This window comes from Talpa occidentalis, unplaced genomic scaffold (genome assembly GCF_014898055.3).
Source record: "Talpa occidentalis isolate TD23 unplaced genomic scaffold, MPIMG_talOcc4v2.1 talOcc4.16, whole genome shotgun sequence".
In the NCBI taxonomy this organism is placed as follows: domain Eukaryota; kingdom Metazoa; phylum Chordata; class Mammalia; order Eulipotyphla; family Talpidae; genus Talpa; species Talpa occidentalis.
The window spans coordinates 76,223,525-76,244,921 of NW_023601653.1; the positions used below are offsets into that span (position 1 = coordinate 76,223,525).

Sequence of the window (21,397 nt, forward strand, 5' to 3'; positions counted from 1 at the left end):
AGTCTGGGCTCCAGGCAGGTTCTGGATGGATCTTACTGGGTGACCCTGACCAGTGGTTTCCTCTCAGTTTCAGATTCCCAAGAGCAGTCAAGCCAGACCATTTGATAATGTCCTAAGCAGACCTTGGTTCCCCACTCGGTGGCCCCATCTTTGCTGTGCCCGCCACTTGGAATCCCTTTCCCCAAATTCTCTTTCAGCTGCCACCTCCTCCACCGAGGCTTTCGGCGTGCCATAAAATCCACGCGAACTCCCTTGTTTGACTCTACACTACCGAACCCCCCGCTGAACCGAAAGCCGGCCTGCGGGTGGGTGGAGAGTGAGGTCGAGATAATTGGAGACCAAAACCGTAAGTGGTTTGCAAGCAGGGACTGGGGCTCCGCAGCCAGTCAGAGGGCGCAGGAGTCGGCGGGACTCCGTGGGGGTGGGGTGGGGTGGGGTGGGGTGGGGTGGGGGTGGTGGTGGGGGTGAGGCCCTGCGGAGCGACGGAGTCTGGGCGAAGCCCCCGCGCTGCCAGAGCCGGTGGCTAAATTTACCCAGGTGACTCAGTCCCTGCCCGGAATGGGGGCGTGGGGGGTGCACCGGGCAGTGGGAAGAGCCAGCCTGGGTGCGGCGGGGTGGGGTGAGTGGGGGGCAAAGGAGAATCCCGACGGGGGGCGACAGGGTGCGCCTGGAGTCCTCCCCAGGCCCTCGCCGCGCGGAAGGAGCGGGGAGCCCGGAGGGACGCGGGCCCGGGTGGGGGCAGGAAGACCGCGGCCTGGACGCCCGGGAGCAGAGGTTTATTGAGCGCTTGCTGCGCGCTGGGCGCTGTACATACATGACCGCGTGAAATCCTCACAACAACCCTGTGAGGTAGGTGTTTCTAAACCCCCATTTGACAGATGAGGAAACTGAGGCTCAGGGAGGTGAAGTGACTTGGCCAAGCCCGCGTGGCTGTGCAGAGCAGAGGCGGAGACGTGGCCAAGACCGGAGGGAGACACACGTCGGGGTCTGGGGCCCCAGCTGCTCGGGGTGGGCGCGTCGGAGGAGGGGCCGGGCGCGCCCCGAGGCCTGGCGGTCCCTGCTCCCCTAAGTTGCCGCCACAAGGCGGGGAGCCCGCTCGCTGCAACTGGGGATCCATGGATTGACTGGTAGAGCTGGGGGCGGGGGGGGGGGCGGTGGTGGAAACTCCGGGGGAACCGCGACCTGCGCGCGCCCCGTAGTGGCTACAGAGAGTATCACACCCCCGCACCTACACATTTTGGGGTATCGACCTCCCTCTTCCTTCCCCGGCAGGTTTCTGTAAGAGGGAGAAATATAAAAAATTCCCAGGAGTTTTTCGGGCGCGGGATACCGCCTAGGTGGGAGATCGCGGTGACGATCCAGAGGCTCACTAGAGGACACTGGGGCGGGGGCAGGGGCGAGGCCTCAAAAGGTCCCGAGCTGGTTCATTGGTTGCCTTCCCTCTGCAGCTGGGACGCGCGGCCAGGGACAGTGACGAGGCCGCCGCCCTGCCCTGCCTCGGCTTCACCTAAGCCGGAGAGACTGGGGTAGGGGCCCTGACCCTCCCGCTCACTTCTGCAAACTCTAAACCTTGTCTTGGTTGAGAAGGAGGGTGACAAGGAGCCCCCCAGGGGCGCTCAGGCTCTGTCCAGTGACTCCGAACTCTCTTGGCTTGTGGAGGGGAGGAAGAGCTAGATGCCTCCCCCACGACACCCCAAAGGTCAAGAATGCACCTTGCAACGCCCTCGTTTTCCTCGCGAGGATGCCTGGAGAGAGGAAGTGACTTGCCAAGGCCACCCAGCAACTCAGCGTCAGAGCTGGGCCTGGAACCCCAGACTTGTGGCAGCACAGTCAGGAGGCGCCCGCTGATCTGTCCGGACCTCTTCCTCTTCTGCCCAGAGCCTGGCACCTGCTCACTCTAGCCCTAAGTTCCTCCATCGCTGTCCCTCTCCTGCTCTGAGGTTTCCCTGCCCAGACTCTGCCACCCGCCCCGGCCCGGCCGCTCTGCTCACCTGCTCACCTAGTGCCTGGCTCCTGCTGACGACCCTGCAGGTGTGGTCTGGATGGAGCCGGCATAGCGGCTGCTGCTCACCCTCACCTCTCCCTTCCTTGCGCTCGGGCGGCTCCTGCTGCGTGGACGGGCACAGGTATGGAGGGGCCACGGGGAGTCTAGAAGGAAGGAAGGGGCCCCGCAGGCCCGGCGGTGGCCAGGTCAGGGGCATAAATACAAGAAAGGGCTGTCACTGCCACTCTCTGCTTCGCTGCGGGGTCCCCTTAATGTCCCTCGCCCTCAAAAGGGCCTCGTCGGTCTGGCCGATGACCCCCAGGATCTCGCGGGTGTCCTCGCCCCGCTCCGCGGTCTTCCCGGCCGGCGCGGGCCGCGGGGCGTCCCCAGGCCCGGGCGGGGGCCGCCGTGTCCGCCAGGAGGCGCCCGAGGCCTCCGTGTCGCTGCCATCCGAGGAGCCGCTGTGGGCGCTGCGCTCCGCAGCCTCGTCCGAGTCCGAGTCCGGGGCCGTGTGGCGGCGGATGCGGGACACGGCCTCGCGCAGGGCGCCCGCGTAGGGCCCGGGGCCGGCGGCCGGCCCCGCCCCGCGCGCCTCGGCCCTGCGGCCCCCGCCCCGCAGCCCGCGGCCTCGCCCGAGCCTCCCGGAGCCGCCGGGCCCTCGGCCGAGCGCGCGGGGCTCCCCGGCCGCGCGGGGCCTTTCTGCAGCCTCGCCTCGCCGGCCCGGAGCCCCGGCACACCCGCGGCGCGCTCCGCCCCGGAGGGGTCCCCCGGCTTCCCGCCCTCGGCTTCGACTTCGCGGCCCCCGCCGGGCTGGGGAGGCGCGCGGCCGCGCGGCGGCGGCTTCTGGCGCGGGGAGGACCCGGCGCGCGCTCGCCCTCCTGCGCGCGGGGCTGGGGCGGGCCCGGGGCCTCCCCCTCCCCGCGCGGCGCCCCGGGCGCGAGCTGCCCCTGCCGGGCTCGCGGGGCCGCCACGTACCGGGCCCGGACCGCCGCGCGCGTGGCGTCGATGACGAAGACGCCGCCGGCGCCCGCGGGGCCGCGGGAGCTGCGGGGCAGCGTGTGCGCGCGGCGGGCCGCCGTCCAGCTCCCCGCGGTCTCCGGCCCGACCCCCAGCGCCTCTCTCCAGCCCGTCCCCCCGGGAGCCCAGGGTCTGGGAAGGGTCTGGCTATGTTGGGGTGGCTGCTTTTTAATGGAGGGAATCCAGCATTTGGGGGGCCAGTTCTGTTCTCTACCTTCTTTCCCGTCCCCCGAGCTCTTGGCGGGGGGCCTGGACCTCGGGGCCGGGCGCGGGAGGCCGGGAGCCGCCGCCGCGAGCCCCGCAGGCGCCGTCTCCGAGGCCGGGCGCCCCGCAGCCGTGGCCTGGGGGGGCCCGTCGCTGCCGCCGCTCCCGCCCGCCGCAGCCGGCCCGGGCTTTCCTCCGCCGCCGCCTGGCCGCGGCCAAGCTTCGCCCTCACCGTCCCGCAGCCTGAGGATCCCCCCAGGAGACCCCGGCCGGGGCGAAGACCCCAAGCCCCGAGGACGTCCCGGTAGATTCGAGGGTCCAGCCTCTTCTTCGCGCCCCCTCCCTCTGTCCTGGCCGGAGCCAGCGCCGGGGCCGGCGAGGGGGGCGCCTGGCGGGGCTCGGGGCCTCGCTTGGCCCCCAAAGTCCGGTGCGGGCCCTCGTAGGAAGGCGGAGCCACGTAGGGCGGCGGCCGGTCCCAGCGGCGTCGCGGGGCCATCCCGGCGGCGCCTCTCAGCAGCAGGTGAGCCTCGTAGCTGGGGGGCCCTGCGCGCCGACCTGCCCAGGGCCCCGCCCACGCCGCCCCCGGGTCGCCCTGCGGCTGCGCGCCCGGACGCGCGGGGCGCCCCACCAGCCCGAGGCGCGGCGGCCGGGCGAGAGCGGGGAGTCCCGCGGCGGGCGCCGCCCGAGGGGCGCTCCGGGGCTCCGGGCCGGCCCAACCCGGGGGGCTCCTTCGGGCCCAGCAGCCTTGCGCCTTTTTCTCTCCGTCTCTTTGGCCTCCCGCTCCTGCGACGCCGCCTTCCTTTTCTCCTGCTCCCGGACTCGGGCCTCGGCGGGGGCCCCACCCGCCAGTTGGTCGCCTCCTGCAGCACCCTGGAGGCCCAGGACCGGCGGGGCGGCGGCTCGGGGGATCCCGGGGGCGGCCCACACCTGGGACAACGAGCAAGAACCCAGGTGAGCAGCTGGCGAGGGAAGGGAGCGGAGGTGCGGGCGGCTGGGAGCCCGGGGACCCCCGAGGACTGCGTGTGGCGGGGGGTGTGTGGGTGCGCGGGCGTGTGTGCACGTGCGTGTGTTCGGGCTGAAGTCGGAGCGGGGCTCCGCACCCCCTTCCACGTACACTCTACAGCGTCTGCCCACCTGCCCTCCTGCCCCTCCTCAACCCACGCCTGTCCCCCAAAACGGGCGCGTTGAGTCTGGTTCTCTCGGTGTGAGGACTTGGGGGGAGGGCCTGGGAAAGAGAAGGGGGACCGGCGGCGTTGGCTGACGCCTGCGGGGAGGTCCGGACCCCACTCCCCGCCCCCCTCCCCCTCCCCTGACCCCGCTCACTCACGTGCGGCTCTGGGTCGCGCGGGCCCAGTGGCCGGGCTGGAAGTCCATGGGCTGTCGAGGAGGGGCGCGGCGGCTGTAATGACAGGAGATGGTCTTCACTTCGATCACCAGCAGCTTGGACTTCTGCACCCAGAGGCAGCTGCCAGAGTCCTCATCCTGGAACTCCCGGGGGCTGTCGGGCCCCTCGGAGAAGAGCTGGCCATCCAGCATCCTGCCCCACCCCACCCCGGCCCCCCACCCTCCCACCCTCCCCTAAAGCCCCCTCCCAGCCCTGGGAGCCGGCGCCCACTGCAGAGCGGCGGACCCAGTAACTGGGGACTATATATACCCGGGCACACGTGTGTGCCTGTGTGTGTGTGCGTGCGCATGTGACACGGAGCGGCATGGCTCCGCGTTGCTACCTCCCCCATGTGCAAGCCCCCCCCCCCCCAGGACTGGGCGCCCCTTCCCACAGCGCTTTCCCCCCAGCGGATGGGAAGTGCAGGACTTATTATTCTTAACAAACTGACAGGGCCCCCCACCTCCGCCCCCATTTCTTGAGCCTTCTTGCCAGTTTTAACCCTTCACTCTCCTGCTTGTCAGGGTGCCTTACCCACCGGGGTTCTGCCCCAGACTTCCTGCCCCGGACTTCGGCTTCTCTGATAAAGAGGTGATGGGAATGGAACTCAAGGTCTCTCCCTGCCACTCTGCTGGTTTCCATGGGGTTGGGGTGCAGGAGGGGCTGGTCCAGGCAGGGGGGCTATTTTTAGCGGCTGTTCGGGTGCAGAGATGAGTAACCAGCTTCCATGTAGGGAGGGAGGAGGCGGTGGCTTTCTCTGCTTTTGTGTGACTCTGGGGGAAAGCTACCTCCTCCAAGCTCAAAAAGAGTGACCCCCCACACCCTCTGTCTTGGCCACAGAAGCTGCCCCACAACTACCGTTCCAGGTGTTTGTCCTTGGGCAAGCATGGAGCCCTCTCCCAGCAGCAGGTTCTCTTCCCCATTCCAGAAGCCAGGGCTTGGCTTTTGTGTGCCCACATAGTTCTGCTCAGCCTTTTAGAGGACAGACTAGGGTGCTTATATACTTGCAACCTTTCTGAGGTGACGAGGAATGGTGTTTCCTGGCCAAAATCAATCCCCTAGCAACTGAAATAGTAAGCAGCGCCTGTTTGTCTGCAGAGCTCTCCATCCCCACTACCACAGGCCTGGGTCACTCAGCACCCCCACCCCACCCCAAGTGGTGCTCAAGATGCTCACCTTTCAGACTCATTCTGTCCTAGGAGGTTGTTGCTTACAGCCACATGATTCTTTCCTCCTAAGCCTATACCAGGTGTCCCCTGATTCACCATGGTAATGTTAGTGGCAGCACAGCCCACGCCAACCCTTCCAAGCAGAGACTTAGCAACCATGCCTGGCAACCATGGCAGCAGCTCCAGTGGAGGGGCGGGAGGGGTGTGAGGAGAGGGGGAGAGTGTATGGTAATGGTTCTGGAGGAAGAAGGGATAATTTGCCCGAGAGGAATATGTAAGAATAGAAAGCTATGAGGGTCCTAATTTTGTCCCTTGTCTTCCTTTTCTGCCCCATCCTCAGTCTTGAGGCTGGTTAGGGGGAATGGGAGAAGCAAGAAACCCCAATGTGTTTTCTAGTAAAGAACATGCAAGGCAATGCTTTGGGGACAAGGGGTGGAGAGAGGAAGGTTGTTGTGGGGTAGAGACTGACATACTAAGAACCAAAGTAACAAAACCCAGGCCCTCTGCCCCCTAACACACAGACCTATAGTCAGAACCCGAACATTCCCTATCCCATCCACTTACCTCCCGCCGCCACACACCTACCAGCTGCACTGACAGCTCTTGAAGTCCTTCCTTTCACTCCAGGGCTTGCCAGAGTCCTAAGGCTTTTTAAAGTCCCTGCCTTCTCCCTGTACAAACCCACCTTCAGGATGGAATGTGACATAAGGAGACATCTGTCCTTTCCACCATGCACCCACCCCCACATACATAAACATGCTCCAATAACTTGGAAACCTCCTCCCGCAAGTCTGGGAATGTGCTGAGAGAGCTGTGAAGAGGTGAACACAGAAGCGGGGGCTTCTTTGAAACCCAGAAGCCCTACAGAAAGCTGAACCCTGATGAGTGCCTTAGTATTTTCCCCAAATCCCATCAGGAAGCCTGCTTTGGGGGAATCAGTATGGTGTGGCTAGGTTCCTCAGGACTCTCGTGTTGTGCAGGTAGGGGCAAGGAGTCACTTGCTTCATGTCTTGGAGAGAAAATGATATCCTACAAAGCAGTGGTGAGACGTTACCCAGAATTCAGCTTATCCCCAACAGTCTAGCAGTCCTATGGAGTTGGGTGCTGAATCCCATTTTGATCCACATGGTCAGCACAGGAAAAGGTCTGATGGCTGACCATAGTCTTGCTGCTCCTTCACACCCACTCTCTAGCTCATTCTCCCCTTGGAAGAAAGGCCGGGAATCTGCAAGTTCAAGGACAGTGCCAACTTAGCAAAACAGAGTCCAATCTCCTCTAAGAGGAGGTGATGATGGCAGGTCTGCCTGAAGGAGCTCTTCAATCTGTCTACTCTTTGGAGAACTAATACTTCACGGCATTTTTCTGGAGTCCCAGCTGTGCTACAGGCAGAGGGCAAAATGAGGTAATAAGAATTGCAAGGAACAGAGTAAGAAACATTTCATCAATGAGTGTTAGAAAAGCAGTAAGTGTAGTGTGATAAAGGAGCATGAGCTGTTGGGGCCTCCCCGGTGGCGCAGCGGTTGAGCGCTGGGTTGCGAAGCTGCCTGCAGCCTCTGCAGCCGGTTCGATCCCCGGCTGCTCCCCGGCCACCAGAGGAGGGGCCCACATGGCGCGCAGACCTCTCCTGCCGCCCGCTGCTCCCCTCAGCAGTGTACTTCGGTCCTTCTGCCTGCTCTGCTCCCCGCTCTGGCTCTGGTGAATTCTCTCACCCTCCCACGCTTCTGACTGTACCCAGTGCATGTATCAAACAAACAAACAAACAATAAATAAATAAAATAAGACATGCCTCTAGAAAATTTAAAAAAAAAAAAAAGGAGCATGAGCTGTGGAGTCAGCCAAACTGTTTGGGTTCCAATCCAAGCTCTACTTTACATTAGCTGTGTGATCTTGGGCTAATCACTTAGTCTCTGTGCCTGAATTTAAAAGTAAATCTATAAAACTGGAATATCTACCCTTGTTCTGAAGATTAAAAGACTTAAACATGAATCATTATTAATAGCAGTCAGTGTTTAATATTAAATGAATATACATAAAACACTGAGACTGGTGCTCACAGCTTCGTGTGTGGAGATGTGTGTCCTATTCTTATTGCTGTTGCTGCTGAAGAAGCCATACGAAGCAGGAAAGGTGAGAGCAGCAGTGTCTATCAACTACAAAAAACAAACACCGCAATACCATGAAGAGGTTCCTGTCATTTTAATTAGGTTTACCATAAAAAGCAATAACCTCAGCTAACCACTCGGTCCTCCTCCACCTCACCCAAGTCTCCCCTCAAATGCCTACGGCACAGGAACCCAAGGCCCTCCTCCCTACAACCCTCCCCACTTCCCATTATGGGAAGAAATGTCTCTAAGTGGACTCAGCCTCCTCCATACAGCATGAAACAGAATGAATAAAAATATCTTTTAAAGACGTTTGTTGTGCTATATTATCTCAGGGCAGAGTCAAGGGCAGAGAGAGAGGGACTGGCTGGGTGAGGCCTGGGGATCTCTTAGAGATCAGATTTGCCTGAGGGGGAAAGAGTCCATCATTTACCCAGAAAGGGGGCGATGTCTAAGAGGACAGGGGCTAGGGTGGGCGAGACTCCACCGTTTGTTCCCCTGTGTGTGAGGATAAGAACAGCTGAGAATCCACTCTCTTTCCTCCACACTCTTTCGCGGCCGCAGACAGAGGCGAGGTGGCGCCTGTGCAGAGCATGGAGTCACAATTCTCTCAAGGTTTCATCTGTGGTTCCCGGAGCTGTGGGCAGGCAGTGAGTGGGGATCTCCCTCAGCGCTACCTGGCCTGTCCCCCCCCTCAGGGCTTCTTCTCTCCTCCTGTGAGCACCAGGGCCTGCAGGATATCAGACAGCGATACAATGCCCTTGACCACATCATTCTCATCCACCACTACAAGCCGGTGCACCTGGCACAGAGCAACAAGGGAGAAAGAGGATGTTTAGTGCCAATCTCAGGTGCTCCTACCATCCCTGCCAAACCCCACTCTGTAGGCTGCTCCCCCTACCTCTGCTTCCACCAGCCTGTTGATTATGGTCTCCAGGGTCTCATGCAGGTAGCACTTGAGGACGCCCTCGAAGTAATGCGAGCGATGCTGCAGGGCCCTGGTCACAGACACGTCCAGGTTGTTGTAGGTCTTCTCTGCAGCCAGGTTCTGGGGCGGGAGAGGAGGATGCTTGCAGGGACGCAGGAAGCTGGGCCCCCAAGCCCCAAGCCCTCCCAGCCTCCCCAGAGGCGTTCAGGGTAGTTATTAGCCAAGCCCACAAGCCACAATCAGCTCATTCAATTCCTTTTCAAATAGGACGTGAAAACCTGCAAGTTTTCAAAGACTCTCTTCCCACAAAGACTGTCTTCCCTCTTCACACGCAACACCCCGCCCCTTTCCCTACCTCCCCGCCCCTCCACGATCACTCACGATAACATCAAACTTGGAGTAGATGTCCACCACACGCCCTAGGGGGACAGAGGCAGCTCAGCGAGGAGGATCTGGCATCCAAGGATCCCTCCCCTCCTTCCACAGAATCACCCTCCAGGCTGAGCTGAGGGGACAGATTTTCCCAAACCCCCCCCCCGAATCTCCTTGGAGACCTCCCTCTCCTGCCCAATGTCTCACCTTTCTCATCTACCACTGGCAGGGCTGAAACCCGGTGCTGTACAAAGATGCCCAAAGCCACATAGACTGGGGTGGTAGTGCGGACCATAGCAATATTGGCATAGGTGCCAATCTGTAGCTCTTGCAGAGACTTAGACATGAATTCTGGCTTGGGGAACTCAGTGATCTGAGGAAAGAGCCAACAGCTTGATTTTTAAGGTTCCCCCAAACCACTCCTGAATATCCCTCCAATCCAGAATAAAAGAAGTAAAAACTGGGGAAAGGAACACTTACAAATAATTTGAGGAACTTGAGAATGCGCTTATGGGTGAGGATATACAAAGTGTTGCCTGATTCCGGGTCAATAACTGGCAGCCTGTGGATCTTGTTTCGAATTAACGAAGAGACAGCATCAAATAAGCTGTGGGAAGGTGGGGGGCAGTAAGTTCCATAGTGCTGGGGCTAAGGGTGGTTAAACAGCTCTTTAGAGTATGTTTAGAAACAGGGAAAACTGGTGGTTGAAGGAAGGGGGCAGAGGTCCGAACAGAACTAAACAATGTGTGTGTGTGCGTGTGTGAGAGAGAGTGAGAGAAAGAGAGCGAGCGCACAAGAGAGAGAAAGAGAGAGGGTGTGTGTGTGTGTGTGTTTGAGAAGAGAATTTTCTCTCTTCTGCCCCTGGATCTTTTGGTGTTTACAGCTTTAGTTATGCTGATAAGTCTCTTCCCCTTCTAGAAAAATGGGTAGCTAGAACTCACCTGGCATTAGGAGAAATGCAGACAAGCGGTTTAAAGGAGTCCTGTAGATACACCTCTGAAGAGAAAAGGGAGGCTCATAAACTACAAGTGTTGAAAACGGTTTCCCAGGAATTCTCCATCCCTTTATCCATTCCTAGCCCCAATTCTCAACGCACCTCTCCAGGTTTCTATCTTGTGTTCTTCTAACTCATAGATCTGTACCTGGAAGAAGCAGCAACAAAATTTAAGAGTTGCTATCCCTCCTCCATTAACCCTTGCGGCTTGCTTGAAGGAAGAGAGATGTGAGAGGGTAACTTTGGAGAGGAGCAGTCATTTTGGTCACTGGGCTAACATTTCTTACCAAGGCTGATTTATAGTAGCGATGCAGGATATTGATGAAATCAGTGATGGTCAGCATGCCTAGAGGCCAAGACAAAGAGTCCTCAGCACTGCTCAAAACTTCCCTCCCCTACTAGCACAAGATGCTGATAATATGGTGTTCCAAAAACTTTTGCTTACCTACGAAACTTTGCTTCTTACTGTCCCACAAAGGGGCAGCTCGTACTCCATTAGTCACTAAAGCAAAGAAAGCCTTCTTCACCTAGAGAGAGCCAACAAGAGTAATAATCACAAAGGAAATTCAGTTGGGAGATTTCAAAATATCAGGATTGGGTGTTCTGGGGAAAACGCAAGACTAACCCCAAAGAAGGACAAGGATATTACCCTTGGTGAGAGAGACATGACGAGAGGTTTGAACCACAGGCTCTCAAGGAGGGAGAAAGGAAAGGACGGTCACCTACCTGCAGGGAAGTATCAAATACGACCAATTTGGAGCTTGTGGGTATCAGGTCATAGCAGCGATGAGACTTCATGAAGGAAGTATACACGCTATTGTTGGACTCTGGGGTCTCTGCATAGGGTGGGATAGTTAGTAGCATCCTTCCATGTAACAACTCACAATCAAAGAACACAAAAGTGCTGGAGAGCTGCTGAAATAGTTGCAAAATAGTTGCCAAATTTTAAAAATAAGGTCAATAAATAAAATAAGGTTTTATTATTGTCCCCACAAAATCTGGATAAACTCCTTAGAAATCACTTCCTCCAACCCTGATCTCCAGGTGGGACTATATCTATCGGCTCCGTAGGCCAAAGATGGCTGCTAACACAAAACCTGTACTATCCTCATTAGCCTGTTCTAGCCTTAAGTATTTTCTTACCTCTCACTAAAGTTTTCCTTTTCATATAGTCACTATATTTTCACTTGTTCTCTTTTCTCAATTAAGATGTAGTTGTTTCTTAAATTCTTCTGAGACCCAAAGATGTGAGTCATAGTCCAAGTTGTGCTATTTCAGATCAAACTAGACTGGAGCCTAGAGCTAATCAGCCTGGCCAAGATGACCCTGAGAATCCATCTTGGGATGGCCTTGTGAATCAGAAATCATTCTATATGCTCTATGTTTTTAAGCACATCTTATTTATTTTTATTTATTTTTGCATAGAAGAACTGGGGGGCAGGCCAGAGGTGGGGAGGGGTAAGAGGATTCACCAGAGACAAAGTGGGGAGCAGCAGGCGACAAGAGATGTCTGCTGCACCATATGTGGATTAGCTGCCTGGCCAGGAATTGAACTCAGGCCAAAGGGGTGATGGTGCTGAGACTTAACCCCTAGACAATCAGGGAAGCCTCCATTCTACATACTCCAGAAAAATGGGAGACCATGGATGTGCTACCTTTCCATTCCTCTGATTTTAATTGCTTGCTCTAAACTGGAAAAGCACCCCTCCCCCATAATAGCCTGAATGTACTACATACTATGTGTACTTTTTTTTTTTTTTTTTAAAGATCTATTTATTTATGCATTCAAGAGCTGGGGTACAGGCCAGATGTGCAGGAGGTGACAGGACTCACCAGAGACAGAGTGGGGAACAGGACAGGAAGACTGACTGAAATACTCTGCTGAGGGGAGAAGCAGGCAAGACAGGAGAGGTCCGCTGTATCATATGGGTTAGCTACTGGCCAGGGATCAAACTCATGCTGCAGGGGCTGCCGAAAGCTGCATAATGCTGAGACTTAACCCCTTGTGCCACCAGGGAGGCCCCCTACTATGTGTATTTAAAAATATTACATAATTTAATCCTTACAACAAATCTGTATGGTAAATACTGTCCACATTTTTCATATGAGAAAACTGGTGGAAAGTAGTTATAAATAAACTACTCAAGGTCACCTACCATCAGTATGACAAGAAAGACTCAAACACAGATTTACTTGATTCTGAAGTTCATGCTCTTTAATCAGTTGTTTATTTTTAATTTTTTACCCAAGTATAACCAAGGTTATATAGTTACACAGTTTAAAAAGTCAAACAGTTCTACAAATACTGTTTTAAAAAACTGCAATCCCTGGCACCCACCTCCTTGTACTACTCCTAATCAAAGATGGGTCCTCTTTTAACTGATTATTTGGTACTTAGAGTTTTTAGTTCTCTTTCTACCAGGACTCCACAAACATGAACCTCCCACCACCTCTACCCACACTTTTCCAGAAGTTCAACTACAATGGTGGTTACATCATTATTTCAGTAATTTCGACTAAGTATTTATTGCTCAGAGCTAAACCAAATAGTAAATTCTCATTTTTTTCTTTCTTCCACAACTTCTTCCTAGGGTTAATAATTATTTTATCTTTTTATTTGCTTAATTCTCTATGCATTAATACTTATAACTAATTCAACCCCCAAACTCTCCTTTCAAGAAGTTCAGAAGCATTAGCCTGCCAATTTAAACTACCAAAGTCTTCTCTGGAGTCTTCTGACCTGCTCGAATCTGGGCTGTCGGGCTGGTGAGCACTGCTATCACCCTGACAGCTTTCTCTGGTCACTACCCAGGAAGCCCATGCACACCTCCAGTACTGACGCTCCTGTACTCTGTGGCCCATGTTTTCATCTTTTTTTTTTTTTTTTTTTTCCAACCCCCATGTTTTGGTGGAGCAAAACAAGCTTCCAGTAGCTTTTTAGGAAACAGTGCATGGAAAGGAAATTTTTTGAGAACTTGTGCCTGCAGGTATTTTTATTTTACCTTTATCTTTATAATTTGGCTAGATATAAAATTCTAGGTTGCAATTTATTTTCCTGCAGAGTATTAAAAATATTGCTCCACTGTCTTTTAGTTTGGGTGTTACGGAGGGTCTAAGGCAATTTTGATCCTTGGTTTATTCTTTCTGGGGACTTAGGGTCTTCTTTTTCCAGTGTTCTGAAATCTGATGATTGTGCTTTGGTTGGGTCAGTTTCATTCACTGTGCTAAATAATCACGAGTCTTTTCACTAGGGAAACTAATACCCCTCAGGAAATGTTCTTGAATTGTTTCCTTGATTATTTCTTCCCTCTGTATTGTCATTTTCCTCTATCTGTAATTCCTATTATTTAGATACTGGATTTCCTAGACTGTTCCTTTGTCTTTGTTTTAAAAATGTCTTTTCTGTCCTATTTTCCATTTCTTTGATTTTTAATTCTACTTTCTGGGAGACTTTCTCTGCTTATTTTCAAACATTTATGCTATTTTCAATTTCTAAGAGCTCCTTTTTGTTTTTCTAAAATTCTCTTTTTAAAAAATTGTATCCTGTACTTGTTTCATGGTGAAAATATGTTCTTCTGAGTATAAAACAATGTTAATTTTATTTTATTTTCTAAAGATTTATTTTTCATACAAGAACTGGGGCACAGGCCAGAGGCATTGGGCGGGGGGTGAGACAGAGTGGGGAACAGAACAGGCAGATCAACCAAAATACACTGCTGAGGGGAGAAGCAGGGGAGTCAGGAGAGATCTGCTGCGCCATGTGGGTTGCTCCCTGGCTGGCCGGGGATCGAACTCGTGCTGCAGTGGCTGCAGATAGCCTCGCAGTACTGCATCTCAACCCCCTGTGCCACCAGGGAGGCCCTAAAATAATGTTAATTTTAAAAGTTTTGTTCTCTATGCATTAACTTTTCCTCTCCATTGCTTTTTTTTCCCTTTTTTTTTTGGGGGGGGGGAAATGTGTGTATGGGAGTACAGTTTAGACCACTCTTTTCATGTTAGAGATTTTCTTTAAATGTCGGGTAATCCATGGTTTAAGGAGGATTCAAAACATATTTAACAGCGCAATCTTTAAAGCTGATTAGAACCTCTAAGTATGTAAGTAAACTTCATTGCCTGTTATTTAGATGGGACACCAATACTAAGTCTTTCCGCTTAAGGGCATTCTGAAGAAAATTCAATTTGCTCTTGGAGGGTAAAGTCTTTTCTGTCACCATTCTGGAAACTGAATGGGGGGAAGTGGGATCTCAGCATCTAGTAGTTTGTTTTGCTTCATACTCCCGTTTCTAGTACATACTTCAGCCCTCAAACAGTTCTAAGGCCTTTCCAACACCGCCATTTTTGCCAAGTTGGGAGCAAAATTGCCCAGCTGCTCTCAGTGCAACAGGGAGTCTTGCGATCTGACCGCTTCTTAGGCCATCAATGCTGCTTGGCTTTACCTACTGCTAGTATGTAATTTGGTCTTCTCAGGTCTGCCAAGTCATTTACCGCTCTTCTGTTTGCTTTCCAGCTTCCAAAAACTCACTGCTATTGTCTCTTCTCTTGTTTTCCCTATTCTGGTGGGTTTGTGACTTTTTTCCTAAATTCCTTTATAGTAGTTTTAGTAGTTTTCTGTGAAGGGATGGAAGTAGATGTGTGTATTCAGTGCATCACCTTTAACTGGAAGCCCAGCATTGTTTCTCTTTTCTTTTCTTTTTTTTTTAAAGATTTATTTATTTTTATACAAGAGCTAGGGTACTGGCCAGTGGCATGGGAGGGTGAGAGGATTCACCAGAGACAAAGTGGGGAGCAGATCAGGCAGATAACCAAAATATACTGCTGAGGGGAGCAGCGGGCGGGACAGGAGAGGTCTGCCATGCCATGTGGGAATCTCCCTGGCTGATCAAGAATTGAACCCGCAGAGGCTGCGGACAGCTTCACAGTGCCGTGTACTCAACCTGCTGCGCCACCAGGAAAGCCCCCAGCATTGTTTTTCAAACAATGAAAACTCAGACTCCTAAGAAATTGTTTTTTGATTCCAGTTTAAGTCATGCTACCTTAATAGTTAAAAACTATCATTTTAGGCCTATAAATATAGTCCTATATGTTTATATATTTAGTGCTATAAATATACTTGAAATGGCTTTCCCAGTATTTAAAAATAATTCAAATGAGTTAAATTTTAAAATCTGGAGATTTATATAAAAATCTAAATTCCCAAGTTTCCTTTAAATATCAGAACATCTGACGAAACTAGATTTTAAATTCCTGAGTAGTAACAACTGACTAGGCAAGCCTAGCTGCTGTCTCCTCTCAGACATCACAGGCATATGCAGCCCATTTCATTGATGGATCCATGTAGAAAATCTGCGTTTTTAACCCCTGCCTTGGTTCTAATGCATATGCACTCAGAAACATAAAACAGGCACTGATATTACGTGGCAATGCTACAGCATGAACGGTCATCCAGATAATTCAAAACATGACTACATTAACTTTCTTGGATACCGACAAAATGAAAACAGAACATTTAAAAATTCTTGCGAAGAACTCACAGACCCTTAATAACATGTCCTAGCATTTCAGCCTATACATCAACCCTCTGAGAAAGTGTATATCCTAATGATATAAATGTGTCCTACAAAGACCTAGGAGGGTTCCTGGGAAATATTTTTTTAGCAGAGATGCCTGTAAGTTCTGGTTCTCTCTAGATGGACTTGGGTAAGCTATTCCATCCTAACCAAGTATTGGAAGCAAGTGTTGGAATTGCCTTCTCCTGTACCCTGGATTTTAGGGTTAATGCCTTTATTTCTAGACTTATCCCAAGGGTTCTTAAGGCCTTTCTATAATTTCTTCCATTTTATTTAAAAAATAGTTTATTTTATATAATTCTTACATCATTTTTCATTTTTGCACAATGTATGCATTTTCATTTTGGTTATATTCCCCATACAATTGCACCCCCCTTATTTTGACCCTATTCATTTTTCTCCCCGCACCCCTCCCATAATTTCTTATGTACACTTAGTACACACGATTTAGTGAGCTCACTAAATGCTAGCTAGGATGATAAAAATCCTAGAGGCACCACTTCTGAGTTACTCAGAAAGTAACCAGAGACTTTCAAAACATGGTCAGCCAGCCCAGAGCTGCCCATGGAAGTTTCCCCTCAAGTGGTATGATAGGTGAAGATATAAATCATCCCCACTCTGCCCAAGATTTATTCCCAGGTGATCTTGCCAAATTATTGTTTCTGATTTGTATGGTTTGGCTTTGATTTTCCCTGGGGAGACCCCAGGAGATACTCAAAAGCACTGCTGAAGACAAGATAGGGTCCGGCTACTAACTTCATACCCATTTCCTTTCTTTAGGAAACTTACCTTGAGGATGCTCATTTTCTAGAGCTGGGGAGCTATCTGAAGAAGTGACCTGGACAGACAAGAAAAGCAAGGATTCAGTCTATCCTAGGTTCTGTCCATTTTAGCCTAGTCTTGAATTAAGGTCTTTCTTTCTTTCTTTCTTTTTTTTTTTTTTGGTGGGACCCTCGCCTGTGGCTGGGGAACGAAACGGCACTGCAGGGCTGCAGGCAGCCTCGGGGGAGGGCCGAATTAAGTTCTTTCTTTAAAGCACTTTAAATCCCTTTCAAAATGTTATCTAATTTAGTTTCTTAACAGTCCTGACATAAATTATTCACCCTTTTTTCACAGATTAGGAAACTGAGAGTCAACAAATATTAAGCATCTTACCCAAGGTCACATGGCTGGTAGGGGTGGAGGAGAGATTGGAACATAAATCTGCATGACTGTAAAGCTCATGTCCTTTTATACTACACTGCCTACTGAAACTTAAAAGCTGAGATTAGAAAGCACAAGATTCCTACAGATCTACTTTATAAAAACATAGAAGTCAGAGAAACAACACTGCTTTCCCCCACTCACTCACTAAGCATAGTCATGGGTACTAGAATCATTGACACGTCCCTTACATTGAGGGAGGACCACACCTGGGTAGGAATCCAGCAGCTGTCTGTCAGAAAGAAAGTCAATGCATGAATAACCGAGGGGTAGATACGGAGCATAAAATAGGTTGTTCAGGTCCTCAGCTGGCTGCTAAGCCTAGAAGATACTGGTTTTCCAAGTTTACTTACCCACAACAGCCTGAGATTAGAGAATGCTTTGAGTACAGAGAAACCTTCAGAATCATCTCTGTGCTCCCTCAAGTGGGAACATTTGGAAATTTCATTGTTATTTAGAAAACCTGGAGGGATCATCATTTTCACCCACTGGAATTTACAGTTTGGGATCCATTTGCTCTGGGTAATATCCCAAAACTAACTTAAAGTCATGCTTCACCCCCATAGCTTCTGTAGGAATAAGAAGCTGAAGGCCTTAGCCTGAACGGTGGAGGGTGGCTAGTATACAGGGTTAAGCTGGCAGGACAATCCTAAATTTTCTCCCCTAACAGGCCAGGATGGGGACAGGGGGAAGAGGGAGGAATAATCTTCCTCTTCTCTCTGGGTTGCATAAGACTATCATCTGGGCCTCGTAATTTGGCAAGCCTAAGGGAACAACAGCCTAGCCACTTACAAGTGGGAGACAGGGCTGTTCAGTCATAATGATGCAGGAGTGTCTCACAGACATCTCTGCAAAGATACAGAAACAATACCCACCCAAAGATACACTGTGCTGTGCAACAGTTATTTTGTTTATCTAACCAAACAGATGGTAAATTCCTGGAAGCCTGGAACTATCTTATACTTCTTTATATATATCACTCATAACACTGAGCATGGAGTTTTCAATATATTTCTTAATTTTTTAATCTTTCTAATGGATAATGATAATAATGTACTCTAATATGAACAAAGACACCTAAGACTCAGCTACAGAATGAAAAGAAGAGTTGTACAGCTTGAGATACAGATAACTTAAAGAGTCAGACACAATTGAAAATGTGACTTCGTCTTTCTACCCATTTCTCCACAGCGGGGTGGGATAATCATGACTGTCCCTCTCTATTTCTAGTAACATAGGGGACTGGAGAAAGTACCACTATATTACATAAGTCTAAAATATTATTAGAGACATGGCTAGATGTGACACATAGACTCACAATTCCTTCCAAACTCCTGATCCACATTTCTTTCTTTCTTTTTTTTTGGAGGAAAAAAAAAGATGGACTTACACTGCTAAGAGAAGCAGAAGGCAAGACAGGAGAGGTCTGCTGTGCCTCCTGATCCTGTTTCTCATTGTTCAACAACCAGAGTCAGAGAGACTCCGCAAATGATTCAACACAAAACAAAATAGCGCATGTCCTCCCACCCCTTTCTTCTTCCATGGTTCCCCACCTTTGTTCTGTTTTTGCTTTTCTGTGTTCCCAGGTACCAAGAATGAGTTATGCCAACATGTCTGGTTCAAACTACAGAGGAGGGTATCACCTAAACTTGTCCTTAACATCTATCAGCTAATCTGATCTGTGAGGGATGTCTCAACTTCATCTCGGCGAAAACTTAGCTTTCACCTCTCATTTCTGCAACGTTCTTTAAATCAGTTTTTCTGCCCTAAGCCATGGCCTCAATTTATCTTTTTTTTTTTTTTTTAAGATTTATTTATTCATTCATTCATACAAGCACTGGGTACAGTCAGAAGCGCGGGAGGGTGAGAGAACCCACCAGAGCCAGAGCAGGGAGCAGAACAGGCAGAAGGTCCGAAGTACGCCGCTGAGGGGAGCAGCGGGCGGCAGGAGAGGTCTGCACGCCACGTGGGACCCTCCTCCGGTGGCCGGGGAGCAGCCGGGGATCGAACCTGATGCTGCAGAGGCTGCAGGCAGCTTCGCAACCCAGCGCTCAACCGCTGCGCCACCGGGGAGGCCCCCTCAATTTATCTTTGATGTGGTCACCAAGTTCTCACTCCAAGCAGTTCAGGTTTCATCTCCAGCAACCAGGAACTCACTACTTCCTGAAGTAGCTCCATTCATTTACAGAAAGCTGTTAAGAACATTCCCTAAGCTATTCACTGCCTTCCTTATAAATCATCCCTCATTACAAAACAAAGTTCAAACTTTGCATGGTATGTAATAACCTCACCCTGCTCTCAGCCTATTTTTCCAGTCTTTTCTCCCACGGTGACCAAAATCCAAAGCTCCAGCGCTCTCAAACCACTGATTCACCCTCAGTGAATTTCTCCATACCCACATCTCTATCCCCTTGCTCACTCTCTTCTTTCAACCTGCGATGGTTTCTCCCTGGCCCGAGTTCCACAATCCTTTGTTTGCATCTCAATAGCATTTATTACTGTCTACTTTAAATGACAGCAGTCACTGACTTGCCCCTACTCTCACTTTAGTCATGTTGAGCATTTTTAAGGCTGATGTTTTCTCCTCTTTTTAAAGCAATTTCCATTCCAAGAACCTAATCCGGTACATAAAACATGACGGCTAAATTTGAAAATTCTTTGTAAACCACAACACATTTACAAGTAAATACTTATATTATTTTAAATTTAATGAAATCACACCTTTTATTCTTGCTCAACATTCTCTTAACCTGTAAGAACTGACTCCCTTGTCTGAGTGAATAATTGCAAGTCACTTGACACTTTGGTCTGTTTCCTTTATAAACTCAGGGGCATGAACTCTCTGCAGGCAGAGAAAGGGGATGGATGGTAAAGGAGTTACTCTGGGCATGTAACCCATCCAAAGAAAGGTGAAGCTACAGCCCTTCACAACTACAGTCGCAGATGTTAACCAAGATGGGCAGAGTCACTCTGTCCGCCAGCGGATGCACAATTAGGGTTGCTGGAGAAGGAAGTGAATGGGAGAGGTTTTAGAGTATTAGAAAAAGGATCCTAGTGGTGGGGATGCAGCAGGCAACCTGCAGCATATCTCTGAGAGGGTGGTGACCAGCTACAATGGCCAATGCCTGCCTGCCAAGAATGAGCTATGGCCAACATTCCTTCTCAGAATCGCGGGGCAGGGCATGACCTAAACTTGTCCAGAGACACAGCAGCCTCTAAAACGGAAAGCTTCCCACCTTCAGGCAAACCCCACTTGTTTTATTAAGGAAACGGGACCTCACTGGCCCTCGATGCCGCCTAAGTGGTCTTCCAACTGCTCCTTCTGCAGGGAACTGCAGGGTCCCACTCCCGGGGCCGGGCGCTACCGCAAGCGGGGCGCCCTCGGACCCCGCCCTCGCCCAGGAAAGCCGGGTCACACCCCTACTCTCAGGCAAACCTCCGGGGCCTGAGGCGCTAAGCCGCCCGGAGGCCGGAAGCCGCCAGGAGCGCGCGGGCTGAGCGGAGGCGGCGGGGTCGCGGCCCGAGGAGCGCGGGCGGAAGGCGCGCGCCGGCGCGGCCCAGCTCCCGGAGGGGCGCCCCGCCGAAGGCGGAGGGGCAGGGTCGCGGCTCGGGGTGCTCGTCTGCTGGTTACCGGCGGCGGCCCCGGCCTTCTAACGGGGACTGGGGGGTGTCGCAGGCTCCACAGCGCCCCCCGCCGCCCTCCCGCGCTCCTCACCGTCTCCATTACGAGAGGCCCTGGCGGAGTTCGCCCGCTCTCGGCGGCTCGCTGGCGGAGGGGCGCGGAGGCCCCGCCCCACGCCCGGCGCCGCGACGCCACTTCCGCCTGCGCCGGCACGGACGCAAGCCGAGGGCGGAAGGCCCCGCCCCGCCCCCTCGCCCGGGCTGGGCCGCCCCCCCCGACCCCCCCCCCCCGACCCCGCGACGGGTCCTCCCGGATCTCACGCGTCCGGCCGGCGGCGAAGGTGGCGGGAGGAGGGTGACGGGACGGAGCCGCTTGTATTTAAAATGTTCTTTTTTTATTTGTCGTTTAAAAACAAACTTGGAAGAAGCAAAATCCAAAACTTGCCCTTTGCCTCTTGCAACATAAATTATGTACAGTTCAGAATGATCGCTGATACAAAACATGCCAAGGACGGGGGCGCTGAGGGCGGAGGGAGAGAGGGCGCTTTAAAAAAGGTAATCATTTCATCCGCTGTTACGAAGGACCAACCTTGCTGTACAGGATACACACAACACAAAATAAAGTCTTCACGGGATTCACACTTGTCAGCGATTTATTTTTTAAAAAGGGGGAAGGGTCCTGGAGGTGAGGAGTAGAGGACTGTAAAGGGGAAAAACTGAAAATTGAGTATGTGCAAGTGTAAACCAACCCAAAATACAAACACGGGGGTGGGGGGGGGTAGGGGAGGAGGGAATTCTGATGCAATTATACAGGCGGGGTACTTAAAAAAAAAAAAAAAAAAACCAACAACC

The 21,397-nt window shown here is 51.9% G+C and overlaps 2 protein-coding genes across 3 annotated transcripts; both read right to left on the reverse strand.

Moving 5' to 3' along the window:
* Nucleotides 1-1,142: 1,142 nt before the first annotated feature.
* DDN (dendrin) lies at nucleotides 1,143-4,741 on the reverse strand. The gene is given in 7 exon segments (XM_037514668.2): nucleotides 1,143-2,560; nucleotides 2,563-2,799; nucleotides 2,802-3,392; nucleotides 3,395-3,940; nucleotides 3,943-4,038; nucleotides 4,041-4,132; nucleotides 4,533-4,741. Coding segments are annotated over 7 exon segments (2,112 nt in total). The 3' UTR covers nucleotides 1,143-2,219.
* A 3,198-nt stretch (nucleotides 4,742-7,939) lies between these two features.
* PRKAG1 (protein kinase AMP-activated non-catalytic subunit gamma 1) lies at nucleotides 7,940-20,714 on the reverse strand. Of its 2 annotated transcripts, XM_054696590.1 has the most exons (13): nucleotides 20,640-20,714; nucleotides 17,116-17,156; nucleotides 16,511-16,559; nucleotides 10,881-10,990; nucleotides 10,600-10,681; nucleotides 10,442-10,500; nucleotides 10,257-10,302; nucleotides 10,102-10,156; nucleotides 9,641-9,767; nucleotides 9,368-9,533; nucleotides 9,170-9,207; nucleotides 8,762-8,908; nucleotides 7,940-8,662 (listed from the first exon to the last, which is right to left on the reverse strand). In XM_054696590.1, the coding sequence occupies exons 4-13, from the start codon at nucleotides 10,950-10,952 to the stop codon at nucleotides 8,555-8,557; spliced, it is 900 nt and encodes a 299-aa protein (XP_054552565.1). In that variant the 5' UTR covers nucleotides 10,953-10,990; nucleotides 16,511-16,559; nucleotides 17,116-17,156; nucleotides 20,640-20,714; the 3' UTR covers nucleotides 7,940-8,554. The 2 variants fall into 2 exon arrangements, with proteins under 2 accessions (XP_054552565.1, XP_037370566.1); XM_037514669.2 differs by lacking the exon at nucleotides 17,116-17,156 and having other exon boundaries at nucleotides 20,640-20,672.
* Nucleotides 20,715-21,397: the final 683 nt, after the last annotated feature.